This window comes from Megascapheus bottae, chromosome 19 (genome assembly GCF_031878675.1).
Source record: "Megascapheus bottae isolate mThoBot1 chromosome 19, mThoBot2.hap1, whole genome shotgun sequence".
Classification (NCBI taxonomy): Eukaryota; Metazoa; Chordata; class Mammalia; order Rodentia; family Geomyidae; genus Megascapheus; species Megascapheus bottae.
This window is the reverse complement of record NC_143527.1, coordinates 36,356,827-36,375,958: the sequence shown is the minus strand read 5'-3', so window position 1 is coordinate 36,375,958 and position 19,132 is coordinate 36,356,827. Positions and strand designations below refer to the sequence as shown.

Sequence of the window (19,132 nt, the reverse complement as noted above, 5' to 3'; positions counted from 1 at the left end):
TCTGTGACAGGCTTTGGGTTACAGAGCTAGTGGGAACAAAGGATAAAATGGTGAACAAAATATGGGGAATCAAATTAAGAGTGAAACTGAGTTAATTAAAACTGGAAAAGATGAGCTGTATGATAGTGAGGTCAAGGATGCTATAAAAGCAACTAAGAGATTGAAACAAAAATAAGATGATTAGTGAACAAATAAGCCAAAGGTAAGAGTAGGTTTGGTAGAGAATTCCAGATAGGAAACAGAATGCAGACTAAAAGGCAAGTGATGGGGTTTGGAGGCATGGCTCAGGTGGCAGGATGCCTGCCAATGAGAAATAAGCATTGGATACTGAGTTTGAGTCCCAATCTCTGATAAAAGAGAAATGTAAAGAAAAAGCAAGTGAAGTTAAGAGCAGAAAACAGAAATGAGGCTGGAGAAGTAGGAGAAGCAGACTATAGGGGCTTTCAAGAGCAACAGGAAGCCACTGAGGGATTTGTGTAGTATAACAACATGATCAGATCTACTTTTCAGGATCACAATTGCTATACTGGAGAAAAGTCTCAAAGTAAGCAGATTTTAAGGTGTGGGAGAAGATACTATGTTTTTATTAACTTTTTTTTTATTCCTTAAAAATGTCTTGAAGTCTAGAGGTGGTGGCTCACACCTGTAATCCTAGCTATTAAGGAGGCTGAGATCTGAGAATCATGGTTCAAAGCCAGCCTGAGCATCAAAATCCATGAAACCCTTATCTCCAATTTACCACCAGAAAACTGGAAGTTAGCGCTGTGGCTCAAGTAGTAGAGTGCTAGTCATGAGCTGAAGAGCTCAGGGATAGCCCAGGCCCAGGGATAGGACGGTTGCCTTGAGCTGAAGAGCTCAGGGACTGAGGCTAGGCCCAGAGTTCAAGCCCCACAACTGTTAAAAAATTAAAAAAGAGTCTAAAATTTTATAATATTCAGACTGTTAGCTCAGTTGTACTAATAGTAACTAGTTTATTAATTTTTTAAATGTAGGATCTTGCTATGTAGCCCAAGTCAGCCTCAGACTCACTATGTAACCCAGACTGGCATCAGGCTCGTGGTCTTTCTGTCTCTGCTTCCCAAGTGCTAGGATTACTTGCTGTACCACTAGCCTGCCTACCAAATTGATTTTTATTAAGCATATGTTATATAATATAAAGATTGCACTATATGGCTTACATATATTTGTTTAATCTTTATACCTTATGAGGTTTGTCCTGTGAGAATCCCCATTTTGCAAGAAAAATGTGACACAGGCTAAGTAAGCTATTAATCCAAGACCATTATGTCAGGAAGTATTACTGCAGGGAGGATTTAATGCTAGGAGGTCTGGCTCCAAATCCTGTACCTTACTCATTAGACTCTATACGATTTTATTATTTTTAGTAATACACATGCATAATTTAAAATTTGATTTGTGAGCCAAACTAAAATAGATACTCAAGTATTCTCCTGAAAACCAGAGAAGAAAAAGATTTAAATCAGGTGTAATGGGTTGGATATAGAAAGTTGTCTAGCTGTAGATTAGATAAAAAGATAAAAAGAATTTGAGACAATTGAAATAGTGATAAACACAAGGAGATAGATTTAGAAGACACTTGGTAAATATGATTAACAGGATTTGGTGATATATTGAATAAAGGCAGGCTACTTTGGGTTCTAATTTGCATAAATGGATTACAATATAATTGTAAGGAGTTAGCTTCTACTCAGTTTTTCTGCAGACAATTATAGTTCTTTCAATAATACTACACTGATCTCAGATTCTTCCCCAACACTTAATAGTCCAGTTCTCCATTTCTCTTGTAAGAATTTATACAAACTTCACTCTGCCAATTATCCATTCTATGTTGGATAGGTGAGCTTGAGACATCCCTTGGTGCTATGTAGAGACACTAGGTTTGATCTCTAGCTCCACACACACACACAAAATAAAAAACAAAAACAAAAAGGCATAACCATTTTTATTTCCCTTTAAAAATGAGTTATGATGAAAGTTATAAAACTGGGAGATTCATTACTGTAATGAGGTAACCAATGTTCAGCAGACCTTCTTTAAAGATAACAATGTCTGGATACATCGGTAGGGCATTGGTATACAATGTTGCAAGGAAAAACACTTAACCACCCCGATCAGTATCAATCCCCTCAAACTAAATTAGGGTACATTATTAATCCTTAAGATCCAGGATAGGTGCAAAAAACTACTTTTCCACCTGGTATAGATGGTTTTATAAACATTACTAAAATGTTAAGCTTATAATAGTATCGTCAGCCCTTGCAAGCAGACTTATTACAGATGTGAACTGACACAGATGCCTAGACACACCTGCCATTCTAGTGGCCCAGGAAGCTGAGACCTGAGGGTCTCGACTAGAAGCCAGGAGGGGCAGAAAGTCCGAGAGATTATCTGCAATTGCCAGCAAAAAGCTAAAGTGGAGCTGTGGTTCAAGCGCTAGAGAGCTATCCTTCAGAGGAAAAAAGCTGAGTGCAGGCAGTGCTGGGTTCTTGAGTTCCAGCCCCAGTACCAGACCCCCCCTCCCCCTCCCCCCCAAAAAAAGCATTGTGGCTTTTCCATTCTTTTTGGATACACTTCGTTATGGTATGAAAGTCACTTCTTTGAAAGTCACTTCTTTGAAACTCGAGATAAGCAGGTAAGCCTCCTCCTGCCAGTTTGAATAGCAAATAACAGCCAACAGGAAAATTTGACTGATAAACAAAACACAAGAACACGTTACCTAACAGGATGTTGGCCCAACACATAACACTGGTCATTAGGATTCCTTCTTATTCCAGGTCTACCTAGAGACATCTCTTTGGACCTCAGCGAAAGAAACTTCCTTTGGGAAAGGTGGCGTCAGGGCCACTCGCGGGCCTGAGCTGAGGCCGGAAGGAGCGTCCATTCCCATTCCATTCAGCCAGGGTCACTCACGCCCGGTTTCCCGTCCGCGTGCGTGAGTCAGACAGTTAAAGACAACTTTTCACCCGACACCCCGAACTTGGAGTTTCCCCCCGCCATTTCTCCAGCGCACCTCAGAGGCGCGCGGCTGCCGTCGCCGAGGTCTCTGGGAGGCCGACGAGAGCGGCTCTCTTCCACTACAGACCCGCGCCTCCGATCGCCCCCGGGCGGGGGGGGGGGTTGGGGGCGGAGAAAGGGGCGTGGCGCCAGGGAACTCCCGCGTGACGTCACGCGACGTCGCAGGCCTCCCGCGCGAGGTGGGGCGGGGGCGGCAGCCTCGGAGCCGGGCTGGGCTGGCCGCCCTCCGGCCTTCCCCCACCCCGGGAGGCACAGGCCTCCTCACCCGGCTGTCTGGCGAGGGAACGGGACAAAAGGAGACCCGCGAGCTGTCCATCTCCTCGCACCCCTGGAGGGGGGGGGCGTTCGCTTCCCTCCCGGAGTTTCCGGGAGTGTCAAAGGAACTTCGGTAGCTGTAAGTAAATGGCATCTCCTCTCTCCCCTCCCTCTACGCCGAGCTGGAGGTCCTGGCGGCTACTTCCGGTCCGCGGCTGTGAGACTGGCCGGGTTTGTGGGAGCTGTCAGGCCCTCGGGTGCCGTTGGCGGACGCAGGCTGGCTGGCCGGGAGGTAAATTCTGTGGAAAAAGACCGCACGGTCCCTAACACCTCGGCGCCTCCGGTCGCCCGGTCCATCCGCGCTTGCGCCTAGCGCTGGGCGCGCCTTTCCAGCGCGCGGTCTCCTTCACGGCGTTCACGCGCGAGCCTGAGGAGAGGCTGCTGCCGGACGGGCAGGAGTGAGCCCCACGGCGCCTCTGCCTTGCTTCCCTGTGAGGGAAGGTTCGGATACTCCGTGCGGATTTTCTGGACTCAGCCGTGTGAGGGGGGGGTCCCTGTGGGGTTGATTGACAAGCGGCCCCCGGGGGAGGTGGTCCCCGGTGCCACCGGCAACCGGCTCCGACAGCGCTAGCCTTGCAGCGCGCAAAGCGACTTGGCAGTCTTGCAGCGAATAACGGTCCCAGGCCGAAAGCTGTGCTCAGAATGTTCTGGACCTGCAGAGTAGGCGGAAGGGGCCTGGGGAGCCCGAGTTTGCAAGCTTGGTGGATTAATATTGATGTTCCTAAGTTTTTATTTTAAAGCATTTTTTAATAGAGTACCTCAAGATAGCGACATTGCTTTAAAAAAAAAAACAAACTTTCGTTTACAGTATTGTGCATGCGTGCACGAGTCAGTATTGGGACTTGAACTCCAGATTTGGGCTCCGTCCCTTAGATTTTTCAGCTCAAGGCTGGTACTCTACTGCTTGAGCCACAGCTCTGCTTCCCGTTTTCTGGTGGGTGACTGGAGATAAAGAATGTCATGGGCGGGGCCGGGAGTTTGGCCTAGTGGTAGAGTGCTTGCCTAGCATGCACCAAGACCCAGGTTCGATTCCTTGGTACCACATGCATAGCAAAAAGCTGGAAGTGGTGCTGAGGCTCAAGTGGTAGAGCTCTAGCCTTGAGAAAGTCCAAGGACAGTGCTCAGGCCCTGAGCCCAAGCCCGGGACTGGCAAAAAAAAAAAAAAAAAAAAAAAAAAATGAATGTCATGGGCATTCCTGGCTGTGTTGGCTTTGAACTAAGGTTTTCAGATCACAGATCTCTTGATTAGCTAAGATTACCACCCGAGCCCAGCTAGTAATGAAGCTATTTAAGCTACTTAATAGGAATAGCATGCTTTTTGTTAGCGTAGTTTATGTTTTTGCTACAGGAATCTATATTGTGGATTCAACCTGAATCCTAGTCATAACATAACCATGTTCTTGGGCAAGTGACTTAATTTACTGTATCTTTTCTTCAACTCTAAAATGAAATTAATAATGTTTTAGAATTGTTCTGATGATTGAAATAACGAATATAAAATGGCATTGCTGTTTTTTACATACAATAATGATTTTTTTGAGTTAACAACAGTACAGACCCATTAATTTATCTGACTTTAAAAAGAAGTTGGGGGCTAGGAGTTTGGCCTAGTGGTTGAGTGCATGCCCAACATGCACGAAGACCCGGGTTCAATTCCTCCGTACCACATACATAGAAAAAAGCCGAAAATGGTGCTGAGGCTCACTCAGAGCCTTGAGAAAGTCCAAGGACAGTGCTCAGGCACTGAGCTCAAGCCCAGGCAGGAGTGACAAAAAGTAGTTGGACACAGTCTCTTTAGAAAAATCCTCACCTAAACTCACTTAAAACAGGTGTGTTGGTATTGGGGCTTGTGTTCAGGACCTTAACTCTCTCTTGGCTTTTTTTTTTTAAGCTGGTGCTCTGCCACTTATGCCACCCTCCACTTCCAGCTTTTTGCTGGTTAATTGGAGATTCAAGTTTCACAAACTTTTTTTGTGCAGGCTGGCTTCTTATCTGGATTCTCAGAAGCCTTTTGACTATCTAGGGTTGTAGATCTGAGCCACCAGTATCTGTCTTGAAAAAGAAAAGAAACTAAAACAGAAATAGACATTAAACAAGGGATTAGGCCATATGCTTTTGGTCACTAAACTCAGTGAAGCTCCACTGTTTTTGTTTTATATCTCCATTCAGCACTTCTTTTGTCTGCTGATTCTGGTTGACATTGGAATTCTGGGCTTCCAGTTCTTTGCTCAGCAATTTTACTCATAACTTGTTCTCCACCACTAGAGCCACACCTCCCGTCCCCCCATCCAACCAACAAATGATGGTTTTAGCTGAGTACTTTTAAGGCAGTTATAGAGAATATATTGGCTTACCTTTAAGTATACACACACTTATACATATACACACACATACACATACACACATATGCCTTAAGGTGGGGAACCTTTTTCTGCTAAGGACCATTTCCGTCTTTACAAATCCTTACTGGCAATACAAAATAATCAATACCAGAAGACTGGCTATAATCTGAGAGGAAGCTAACAGGTCTGTCCTGTTATATTCTAAATGGTGTGTTATCACAGGCCTTATATGGCCTGAGAGCCAAATGTTCTCCACAACTGCACAGACAAAAACCTTTATGATGGGTCAGGAGTTTGGCCTAGTGGTAGATTGCTTGCCTAGCATGCACGAAGACCCGGGTTCGATTCCTTGGTACCACATACTTAGAAAAAGCCAGAAGTGGTGCTGAGGCTCAAGTGGTAGAGTTCTAGCCTTGAGGAAAATCCAAGGGCAGTGCTTAGGCCCTGAGCTCAAGCCCAGGACTGGCAAAAAAACAAAAAAAACCCTTTATGATGGTAATTAGGCCATTATTTTACATGAGAAGACTGATACTAATTTTCTAAGTCTGAAATCCAATTATGCACAGTTTTGCTATCTTTTGAAAATTTTAATTACAGTTTTTAAAAGAAACTTATAGTACCTTACTGCTTACCAATTGGTTGCATACAAACTTGTCCTGTGTAGAAATTTTCTTGCTTATTTTACCTCCATCAACTACCTCAGTGTAAGGTTAGCAAGAGACCCTTAAGTCAGTTTGAACACTTGCTGACAGTGGCTAGGTGTAGAAATTGAGCTTAGTAAACTTGCTGGTAAATTTACTCCTGTCCCTACTTTTTTTTTTTTTGAGCTAGGATCTTACTATGCAGCTCAAGCCAACTTGAAATTTGGAGTATTCTTGCCTTGTTTTATACATTTAATGGTAGTTAATCAGTTTGTTTAGTTTAAGAACACACATTAGAACATTAATTAATCCATCTGAATTTTTTAACATCTGTTACTTTTCAGAGGCTACATAAGTAATACATTTAGTTATTTCCCTTTTGTTTGAAAGAACCATAAAGTAAATTACCCTAAATCACCTTGTTCCTTATTTCTTTGATCATAGATCTTTGCTATATCTGTCTCTAACTTCTCCTGTTCTCAAAAAGATATACAGATCCTTCTATCTGTCTATGTCAACACTTGTCCTTTTTTTTTTTTTTTTCCCCTGTGCAGGTCCTGGGACTTGATCTCAGGACTGGAACTATCCATGAACTTTTTTGGTCAAAGCTAGCACTCTACCACTCAAGACACAGCTCCACTTTTGGCTTTTTTCTGGTAATTATTTGGAGACAAGTCTCATGGACTTTCCTTCCCAGAATGGCTTTGAAACACGATCCTCAGATTTTAGCCTTCTGAGTTGCTAGGATTATAGGAGTGAGCCATCAATTCCCAGGCTTGTCTTGTTCTTTTATGACATGTTTCTGTATATGTATATGTGTGTGTGTGTGTGTGTGTGTGTGTGTGTGTGTGTGTGTTAAATCAGGAATATTTAAGAATATTTTGTTTTCTGGTTTTTAGATTAGTAAAGTGTTGTACTCCACATCAATTCAAAAGTTAAAAAAAATGTATTTTCATCCTGAGCATTCCTCTTGAGCACAAAAGCCAAATGTTTTACCAAATCCTTAGGCTTTGTTGTTGTTGTTTTTTGTTTTGTGGGTTTTTTTGGACAGGGTCTCATTATATAGTTCAGGCAGGCTTCAAACTCTTAATCCTTCTGTCTCTAGCCCCAAAATGCTGGATTAAAGGCTTGTGAGATCAAGCCTAGCCACTAAAGTCTTTTATAGATCATGTCTCTTATTATCCTAGTCCTTTACAATTTAACATAGTTAGATAATTATTCATTTCTAGGTGGCATAAAGAAATTTTCCTGAAATTTTACATAAAGGCCAAATAACTAAAATTATAGCTTTTCTTGATATTAACTTCTTTTATCACTTGGCCCCTCCCCACCAAAATTCTCAAAATGACTGTAGGTAAATAACAGAATCTTAACAGCAGGGCAGTGTTATTTATGTTGTATTCTATCATTTCAGCTATCCAAAGACAACTTCATATCTATATAATGTAACAGGAAAGGCCAGAACTCATTAAGTGGAAGCGTGGAGCCTTCTAAGCAAGATGAATGTCTCTGGAAGCAATTGTGGAAGCCCTACTTCCGCAGATGTATCTAGTGACTTCAAGGAACTTTGGACAAAACTAAAGGAGTATCATGATAAAGAAGTACAAGGTAAAATCTATTCTTAAACATTTCATTATTTTGTTGGAATATTAATAGCAAAAATAGATAGTTTTGCACGTTTTTGGTCTGCTACTGATACCGAGGCTTGGACTGAGGGCCTTGAGCTCTTCCTTGCTTTTTTCCTTTAAGGACGGTGCTGTAATATTTGAGCCACATCTTCATTTCTAGTTTTTGCTGGTTAATTGGACATTTGAGAGACTCATGGCTTTGAACTGTGATTCTTAGATCTCAGCTTGGTGATTATCTAGGGTGAACAGGCATGAGCCTCCACCATCGGGTTTAGTTTTACATATATTATAGAAGATAGACATTACCTTGTTGAGGTTCAAATGTCCTATCTTTTAAAAAAATTATTTTAATGTATAGAGGAGTTAGAGTTATATTCACCAGATAGAAGGTGCATTACTTCTCATACATTGATACCCCTTTTCATGTTTTTGTCCCTTTTTCATGTTTTTGTCCCCATTTCTCTTCCCCCACCCCTCCCCTCATTTTTCCCTTCCTATTTCAAATAAACAAGTAAACATCTATATAATATACCAGGTAACAAAGTGGGATACTGTAACAATATGAGATTAACCAAAGGGCAACACAAGAGAAGAGAGAAAAACATAATACATTAAGAATTGGGCTGGGAGTTTGGCCTAGTGGTTAAAGTGCTCGCCTAGTATGCAGGAAGACCCAGGTTCGATTCCTTGGTACCACATATATAGAAAAAAGCCAGAAGTGGTGCTGAGGCTCAAGTGGTAGAGCTCTAGCCTTGAGAAAGTCCAAGGACAGTGCTCAGGCCCTGAGCTCAAGTCCAGGACTGGCAAAAAAAAAAAAAGAATAACAGTCACTCATAATTAAGCTCTTGTTTCCATGTCCTGAAGATCCATTAATTTGGCCTCATCCTATATGGCCTTGTGTATCCAGAGTTTGAGCTATTGTAATCCTCTGCTAGGAGAGTCCTAGGTTTGTACTAATTATTTCAAATGAGGGAAACCATTGAGCCTGTGTTCCTTTGAGTCTGGCTTACTTCACTTAATATGACTTTTTCTAAGTCTTTCCATTTCCTTACAAATGGGGTGATGTCATTCTTTCTGATGGCAGCATAGAATTCCATTGTGTATAAATACCACATCTTGTTGATCCACTCATCAACTGAGGGGCATCTGGGTTGGTTCCATATTTTTGCTATGGTAAATAGTGCTGCAGTGAACATCGATGTGCTAGTGGATTTAGTATGTCCTTGTTTCAGGACAATTGGGTAAATGCAAAGTAGTGGAATTGCTGGGTCATAGGGGAGTTCTGTGTTTAGACTTTGAGGAACCACCATACTGCTTTCCATAGTAGCTGAATGAGTTTACACTCCCACCAGCAGTGTAGTAGCAATTCCTCCTGGCCACATCCCTGCCAGCACCTATTGTTATTAGATTTCTTGTTCATGGTCATTCTAACTGGAGTGAAATGGAATCTCAAAGTTGTTTTGATTTGCATTTCCTTTATGACCAGAGATGTGGAGCATTTCTTCATGTGTCTATAGGCCATTCTTATTTCTTCTTCAGAGAAGTTTCTCTTTAAGTCTTTGGCCCGTCTTTTAATGGAACGATTGTTTCTTTGAAGATTTGTTTTGGAGAGATTCAATTTTTTGAGCTATAGACTCATTTTAGATATGAGGCCTTTGTCTGTTGTATGGTTAGTGAAGATCATCTCCTACTCTGTGGGCTTTCTATTTTAACTTGCTAGAGATTCCTCTGCCTTACAGAAGCTTTGCAATTTAATGCGGTCCCATTTGTCAAAACTTTCTTTAATTTGTTGTGTTTCTGGGTCTTTATTAAGAAAGTTTTGACTGTGCCAAGGAAGCCTAGTGTATCTGCTATTCCTTCTGGTAAAGTTTTTAGGGTGTCTGCTTTTACCTCGAGATCTTTGATCCATTTGGAATTAATCCTGGTGCAGGGTGACATAGAAGGATCCAGCTTTAGCTTTCTGCAGGTGGTTAATGGACATGCCCCCTTTTTTAAAAATAATTTTTTAAATTGTGATTAATAGAAGGGTTACATTATATTCACCAGATAGAAGATGCATAACTTCACAAACATTGATACCCTTTCTCATGACATGGTCCCCATTTTCCTCCCACCCTCTTCCACGCTTATCTTAATTTCCCCCCTTCCCTATCCATTTTCAAATAACCAATTAAGCACATATAAAATATGTCAGATAACAAGGTGAAATATTGTAACAATATGGGATAACCAAGGGATGGCAAAAGAGATGAGAGATAACAGTACATTAAGGACAACAGTCACTCATTATATGGCTTTTGTTTCCTTATCCTGGAGGTCCTTACATTTAGTGTCATACTATTTGGCCTAACGTCTCTAGATTTTGTTCTATTGTAAATTTCTGCTAGGAGAGCCCAAGGTTTCTACTGATTATGACAAATGAGGGAAACTCTTGGGCCTAAGTTCCTTTGAGTCTTGCTTACTTCACTAAATGATTTTTTTCTAAGTCTTTCCATTCTCTTACAAATGGGGTGATGTCGTTCTTTCTGACAGCAGCATAGAATTCCATTGTGTATAAATACCACATCTTGTTGATCCACTCATCAACTGAGGGACATCTGGGTTGGTTCCATATCTTTGCTATGGTAAATAGTGCTACAATGAACATTGTTGTGCTAGTGGATTTAGTATGCTCTTGTTTCTAGACGGTTGGGTAAATGCCAAGTCGTGGAATTGCTGGGTCATAGGGGAGCTCTATGTTTAGTCTTTTGAGGAACTGCCATACTGCTTTCCATAGTGGTTGGACGAGTTTGCACTCCCACCAACAGTGTAGTAGTGATCCCTCCTGGCCACATCCCCTCCAGCATCTGTTGTTGTTAGATTTCTTGATCCTGGCCATTCTAACTGGAATGAGGCGGAATCAGAGTTGTTTTGATTTGTATTTCTTTTATGGCCAGAGATTGGACATGTCCCTTTTTGAGTGTGTATGCCAGTCCTAGAGCTTGAGTTCAGGGCCTAGGCACTGTCTCTAAGTTTTATTTTTTTGTGTGTGCAAGGTTAGCACTTTATCACTTGCAGGAGGAGGGCTGGGGGGGCAGGTAGTTTATTGGAGATAAGCTTCTCATACTTTCTGTGCAGGCTGATCCTCACATCTCAGCTTTTTGAGTAGTTAGGATTACCATGTGACCTACTGGCACCCAGCAGGACATAGCTTTTTAAGGGAGCAGTGAGGCCCAGTAGTTCCTTCCTTTTTTTTCTTCTGCTTCCCCATCATGAGATGCACACATTGCTCTGCAGGGTGTTGCCCATATTGCCATTATACTCACCAGAGGTTCAAAGCAATGGGCTTACTCAGCTTTGAATGGTAGCCTTCAGGTTTTGGAGCCATGAACTGGATATGTGGCTCAAGTAGTAAAGTACTAGCCATAGGCAAAAGAGACAAGAGGGACTGTCAGGCCCTGAATTCAAGCCCAGTACTTGCATAAAAACAATGTAATATACACTGAAATGAAAGCTATCATTTTGCTGGGTGCTGGTGACTCATACCTGTAAACTTAGTTATTTAAGAGGTTGAAATCTGGGGATACAGTTAGCAATCCCACAGTAAAAACTATGAAACTCTTCTGTCTTATTAACTAGCAAAAACCCGAAAGTGAAGATATGGTTCAAGTGGTAGAGCTAAAACCTTGAGTGGAAAAAGCCTCTTGAGACCATGATTCCCTGAGTTATATAAAGTCCCAACTAGATTGCCAAAAACAGAAAAAGAATAAAATAAAAATCAAACCTTAGAGCCAAGATCAGTGATTTCATTTTATAAGTTTGTTATTTCTAAAAGTAGGCCAGTTTTAGTTTTCATCTATTAATTAATCTACTTGTATATTTATTTTGTGCTTGTCCTAGGTCTTGAACTTGCTGCCTGTTTTCTGAGCTTTTTTGCAAAAGGCTCTAGCACTGCTACTTTGAGCCACAGTTCTACTTCCAAGTTTTTGGTGGCTAATTAGAGTTAAGAGTCTCATAGACTATCCTGCCTGGGCTCGATTTGAACCATGATTTTCAGATCTCAGCCTCCTGAGTAGCTAAAATTATAAGCATGAACAACCAGCACCCACTTTATCTATTAATTTAATGGAGAAAAATATTTTTCCAGAGGGGCACAGTGGCTCATGCCTGTAATCCTGGCTGCTCAGGAGGATTGGGGTTCAAAGTCAGCCCTGGCAATAAAGACAAGATGGTAAGACTAATCTCTAATTAACCACTAGAAAAAGGGAAGTGGGGCTGAGGTTCCTGGGATATGGTGGTAGCCTTCAGCTGAAGAACTCAGGGACAATGCTTAGGCCCAGGGGTAGGGCTATAGCCTTGAGTTGAAGAGCTCAGTGATAGCACCCTGGCCCAGAGTTCAAGTTCCATGACCAAAAAAAAAAAAATCCCTATGAAAGTAAAAGTTTTGTTTATGTTCTCCAGTGTTAAAGTGTTTTTAGAAGATTTCTATTTTGTAAGAGGAAGCATTGAAAAGAATGTAACATTAATAGTAATTTGCCATATTCAGCAAATTATATAATTTGACAAATATTACTTAGTAGATGACTCACATAATGCATAGTAGATCAAAATTACTTTAGCTGAGCTGTTGACAGCAAAATTATGTAATTCTGTAGCTATGCTCTAATGTGCATAATGTTCCCAGATAAGTTAGTACATTATAATAAATATGAAGGGAGAAAGAAAGTATTATGTGGTTAATATGCATATCCATGTGTCTTATAAATGACTGGTTAGTATTGTATATGTCTGAGTGAGAAGAAAAGGTAAATGTACTGTAGTATAATGATTAGGTCATTTTCCCCAGTTTCCAGGCTGCTTTTTACCAATTTTAAGTCATCTAATGGGTTCTTGAAGGTTTTAAATGAATAAGTATATTTTTCTCCTACCTCCCCACCTCAGCATTATTTTTTAAAATTACTATGCCATTAAAGTCATTTTGGTTAGGGCCACTGCAGATTTGCTGAGTAGAGAACTTTCGTGATACTACTTGTTTGTCAAATGTGTTGCATAGAAAATTAGATCCATTCAGTATATGATAACATCAAACACATGCCTGAAGGGTACTTTGTAAGTGGGGGATCCACTTACAAAAACCAGTATTAAGGTGCTATTTACAAGACATCAAAAAGGACTTGTCTGGACATTGAAGGTTTTGAAGTTTATATAGAAATCAAAATTGGCTCACTAATTTTTGGTTTTTTTTTGGTGCCAGTCCTGGGGCTTGAACTCAAGGCCTGGGAGCTGTCCCTGAGATTTAACTCTAGGCTAGTGCTCTACCATTCAAGCCACAGTTCACTGTCTGACTTTTTAGTGTTTAATTGAAGATAAAAGTCTCACATATTTTCCTCCCCAATTGGCTTCCAACAATGATCCTTAGATATCAGCCTCCTGAGTAGCTATAATTACAGGTCTAATTCACTGGTACCTCGGTACTTTTAATACTTCATGTTTCAGTACAAGACAAAGAATAAATAGTAATGCTTGAGATATATAATCTTTACTTGGATTACATATCTAAACCTAGATAATCTTTGCTTAACTAGCCAAGAAAATATACCCATGTAGACTTGTGTAAAATTTTGGTATTTGATAAAACATAATAAAATGATAGCAAAATATGCCATGTAAAAGGCAGTCTTTTTTCTAAATATATTTTTATTATAATTAATAAGGAGTTACAGTTACATTCACCATATAGAAGGTGCATTACTTCACAAGCATTGCTACCCCTTCTCATGTTTTTGTCCCTATTTCCTTCCTCCTAACCCCTCCTCGCATCTTGTTTCCTCCCCTTCCCTTTCCTATTTCAAATAAGCAAATAAACGTACATACAAGGTAAGACACTGTAGCAATATGAGAATAACCATAAAAAAGATAAGAAACAGCATAGTACATTAAGAACAACAATCACATTATATAGCTTTTGTTTCCATATCCTGGAGGTCATTTCATTTAGCCTCATCCTATATGGCCTTATGTATCTAGGTTTTGCCATATTGTAAGTCAGCCAAGAGCCAATGGCTTATACCTGTAATCCTCAGATCTCAGCCTCCTGTGTAGCTAGGAATACAGGGATGAGCCACCACTCCTGGCAGTATTAGTATTTTTTGATATTTAAACTATTTGATGTATAAAGCCATTTGCCAGGAAATGTGACATTAATCTTATATATAATTCAAAACTATAAGTAGGTACATGCATTATATATGCTTTCTTCTAGGTAAAGAATTAAAATAATTAACACAGCAATGATTTTTATTTATTTGTAACAAATTGATCTCCATTTTGAACTCTCAAACTTGTTTGGTGCATTATAACTACATATACATGTTCTTGATTATTTCATTTTCTCCAAAATTTATTTATGAGTAAGTGCAGGGTCAATTGTATTCTAATGCTTGGTTCTTTGAGCACTATTTCCTCAGTAAGTATCTCAGGTTGCTAATGTTACAATCCCACATACTCTTTCAGCAGACAACCTGTTCATACAGGAACTGCATTGTTGTATAGCCTCATTCCTTCCGATGGGTGTGGAGCAGGATTAAAGCACACTTTATAGGGGTTCTAATTGTAGATGCCTAATTGATTTGATGAATAGCAGATGGTAAAACTTAAACACACACACACACACACACACACACACACACAAACAAACACACAAACCTGTTTTGGCACTGATCTGCATGACAGAACAAATGCCTTGCAGGTGTTAAATGCTTACAAGATAAAAGAGTAATCTTTGCATATTTCCCAAGAATTTTCTTTTGAAGTTTATATGGATTTTCTATCTCATTGTTTCTTTCCTTAAAATGATTCTTGGCAAGAATCCATTTCATTTGTGGATCTTTGGCTGCACTTCTACTTCCAAAGACAGATCTGAGTTTTAAAAGTCAGCCAAAATTAAAAACAAGAAAAAATGCATGCTTTGAGGAAAGGAAAACTGCTGACTAGACTTTAGTCTTGGGCTTGATAAGGGTCACAAGACTCTTATCTCCAGTTAACCTCTAGAAAACAGAAAACTGGAAGTGGGGCTTGGCTCAAGGGTAGGGTGGTAACCTTGAGGTGAAAAGCTTAGGGATAAATGCCTAGGGGTAGGGTGGTAGCCTTGAGCTGAAGAGCTCAGGGACAGCACTCTGGCTGAGTCCAAGCCCCATGAACCACCCCCTCCCACACACACAAAGTCCATCTAATAAGCCCTGAGTCCAAGCCCCATGAAACACACACACACACACACACACACACAGAAAGTCCATCTAATAAGCCAGGCACTGGTGGCTCATGCCTGTAATCCTACTTAGGAGGTAAGATCGGAGGATCAAAGGTTCAAAGCCAGCCCAGGCAGGAAAGTCTACTAAACTCTTACCGCCACATCATCATCAAAAAGCCAGAGCTATGGCTCAAATGATAAAATGCCAGCCTTGAACCAAAGGGCAAGGGAGACTGTGATGTTTTGAGTTCAAGCCCTAGTACTGGAAAAACAAAAACAAAACAGCAAAGTAGCAAATAGGGACCTTGAGATGATAATCATAATGCCCTTTGATAATTATTTTTCTGTAAATTTGTTTACCCATAATCCAGGACTTCTTGCTAGAACTGGTTTAATCCCAGAATATATAAGCCTATAAAATACTATTGTTATTGGCAAACATGTAGGCTATGTCAGAACATTGACCTGTATTTATAGTGATCTTCTAATTACATGTTTGTGCTCACTATTAGAAAAGAAATAACTTACTTTAGGTAAGGAAAATTTCATTCTACTTTGCTGTCATATAATAAACTAGAGGCAATAATGTTGGAGATTTACTTTTGTGACTTCAGTGCACAAGTAAAGGAAATACAAATAAGAGGACAGATTTACTTAATAGTATAATGTTTGACTTATAAGGGATCTTATAAATGATTGCTTTAAAAATAATACAGGTATAAATAAAATACTGTTCATTTTTTTCTTTTTAGGTTTACAAGTAAAAGTAACCAAACTGAAAAAGGAAAGAGTTTTGTAAGTATCTTTTTATTGTAAGAATGATAAGTAACTCTTTTGTTTTTGTAAGTATCTTTTTATAGTAAGTAACTATAAGTAACTTTTTTGTTTTTATAAGTATCTTTTTATTGTAAGTAACTATAAGTAACTTTTTTGTTTTTGTAAGTATCTTTATTATAAGTAACAATAAGTAACTTTTATTTTTGTAAGTATCTTTTTATTGTAAGTAACTGATACAGAACTTTTGTGTTTTAGTTACAAAGTAATTGGTGCTGATATTCTGTTTGAATTGGTGCTTTAATTTAAAAGAAATTAGTGTTAACAGGTCATTTGAAATATAATGTAAAAATCAATGTTAATAAATTCTTTAATAAAAAAGAAATTAGTGGTATTTTTAAAAGAAATTAGGCCATATGTGAGCACTTTTTAAAAAGTTCTAAAGTACAAAGAACAACATCATTTTAGCCTTAGTTATGTGAACATATATATATTTTACTATAACGTGATTTATTTCATTGAGTATTTATAGTGAGAACTGATCTGTCCAACTCCTTTTGAAATGTCAGTAGTAGCTTTTGATATGCTCATACCTGAATTCAAAGTACTGCAAAAAGTGAAGCAGAATAATTCTGCGATTTTTTTTTTTGCCAGTCCTGTGTCTTGAACTCAGGGCCAAGCACTGTCCTTGGGCTTTCTTAAGGCTACAGCTGTACCACTTGATCCACAACACCACTTCTGCCTTTTTCTATGTATATGGTACCGAGGAATCTAACCTGGATCTTTGTGCATGCTAGGCAAGCACTCTACCAGTAGGCCAATCTTCTGCCCCCCTAATTCTGGGATTTTAAACAATTTAATTTAAGGAACCATGGTTAATTAGATATTCTGAGGTCAATTTTAAATAGAGATTACTGGAGGATCCCCTAATTATTTGTTGTTTCTGTTATTTAGTACTATATTAGATCTGGTTTTCTAATTTAGAAGTAGATTTTTCTCATGGTTCTTTAGAAACTTTGACATTCAGGACTATTAAACAGATGGTGTAGTAGAATTTTAATACATTTACAAAAATCAGTATCATTATGATAAGTGATTTTATATTTGTTTTACAGTATATTCCTACAGATCTCAGTTTTTTCATGTCTCTATAAATTCTAAAACTGAAAGCTAGAGTAACTAATCACCCATTAGTACACACCCAGTTGATTTGTTATAATCTGAATAAAACCTGAGAACTTTTCCTTCACACTTTCAAAGTCATTTCAAGGTATACAGGTTGAATCAGAAATATAAAACTGTAAATTTTAAAAAATTGTTTCAAATGATAATTACTCTGTCTAAATAAATCACACTTTAAGTGTTTTGTATTGTTAAAATGGCACATGTTCCCAAGAATGATATTTTAGGTAGAATAATCTATTTCTCTACTTTCTGTGATAGAGCTAGGTTTACTTCTCACATCTGAGAATTGTTTCTTTACTTAAGAAATTAAATAAGCCTTTTCTTAGAAATAAATTTAGGATATATATTCTTCACACACATCCATTCAAATGGTTTTAATTTTGACAGTGAACTAAAGTTGAATTAGTACCATGAGAATTTGTGTGTATGTGTGTGTGTGTGTGTGTGTGTGTGTGTGTATCTGTGTGTCCATGTGTCTCTGTGTCCATGTGTCCTGGGGCTTGAAGCCTGGGACTGTGCCTGACCTTTTTGCTCAAGACTAGCCTTCTACCACTTGAATCACTCTACCACAGCTTCACTTGTAACTTTTTGATAGTTTATTGGAGATAAGAGTCTTATAGAATTTCCTGCCTCCTGAATAGGATTACTGATGGCACCCAGTCAGAGAATTCTTAATTAATTCATGATACATCTTAATTTTTTTTTTTTTTTGGTGCCAGTCCTGGGCTTCAGCTCTGGGCCTGAGCACTGTCCTTGGACTTTATCAAGGCTAGAGCTCTACCACTTGAGCCTCAGCACCACTTCCGGCTTTTTTCTATTTATGTGGTATTGAGGAATCGAACCTGGGTCTTTGTGCTTGCTAGGTAAGCACTCTACCACTAGGCCAAACTCCCAGCTCCCTTAATTTTTTAATCAGTCATGGGATTTGGACTTAAAGCTTGGGTCCTGAGCTCTTTGCTCAAGACTAGAACTCTACCACTCCACTTTGAGCCACAGCACCACTTCTGGTTTTCTGGTAGTTAACTGGAAAGAGTCTCATAACCTTTCTTGCTTGGGCTGGTTTCAAATCAGGATCCTCAGATCTCAGCCTCCTGAGTAGCTAGGATTACAGATATGAGCCACTGGTGCCTGGTTTCTAGCATTCATTCTTAAACCGAATTTTAACTATTTACTAAACAAGAAAAAAATGTCTTTTTTTTTTTTCTTTGTGGGTCATGGGGCTTGAATTTGGCCTGGGCACTGTCCCTGAGTTCTTCAGCTCAAGGCTACCACCCTATCCTTGAGCCAAGCCCCACTTCTTATTTTCTAGAGGTTAATTGGAGATAAGAGTCTCTAGTCCAGGGCCGGGAGTTTGGCCTAGTGGTTAAAGTGCTTACCTAGCATGCATGAAGACCCGGGTTCAATTCCTTGGTACCACATATATAGAAAAAGCCAGAAGTGGTGCTGAGGCTCAAGTGGTAGAGTTCTAGCCTTGAGAAAGTCCAAGGACAGTGCTCAAGCCCAGGACTGGCAAAAAAAAAAAAAAAAAAAAAAAAGAGTCTCTAGTCCTTTTGTGCCCAGGCTGGCTTTGAACCTTGATCCTCAGATCTCAGTCTCCTGAGTAGCTAATATTACAGGCCTGAGCCACTGGTTATCAAATGCCCCAACTTGTTTTTATTCTTTATAGGGAAGCATAAGGAGCATTTTAAAAAGTGAGAAGAAAAGTGTTACAAGGTGAAAATTATCACTTGTGACTGAGAACATAAAACAACCCTTGTAGGGATTAGCATTATTCAAACACATAGCCCAATGTGGCAAACATGGGTAGGGAAAAGGAGAAGCATTAACAGTCCCAGCCATAAATATCTTATGTTTATATAAATATCTTATAGGTGCATACTGTGGGAAAAAATCCAGAAATAAATTTTCAGTAGGGGAAAATACATTCTTTCACATAAAAGGCTAGACAAAAACATTCTTGCATTTCACAGTCTGTAACATAAA

At 39.5% G+C, this 19,132-nt stretch overlaps 1 protein-coding gene across 2 annotated transcripts in view; it reads left to right on the top strand.

The window, feature by feature from the left end:
• Positions 1-3,223: 3,223 nt before the first annotated feature.
• Rbbp8 (RB binding protein 8, endonuclease) overlaps positions 3,224-19,132 on the top strand; it is a 53,598-nt gene continuing 37,689 nt past the window's right edge. Inside the window, exons 1-3 of one of the 2 annotated variants that reach the window (XM_090353344.1) lie at positions 3,224-3,430; positions 7,749-7,942; positions 15,943-15,985. In XM_090353344.1, the coding sequence (XP_090209470.1) occupies positions 7,834-7,942; positions 15,943-15,985 (152 nt within the window). In that variant the 5' untranslated portion in view covers positions 3,224-3,430; positions 7,749-7,833. Of the gene's footprint in view, positions 3,431-6,974; positions 6,991-7,748; positions 7,943-15,942; positions 15,986-19,132 lie in introns of those variants that run through there. The other variant, XM_090353345.1, reaches the window with a different exon arrangement.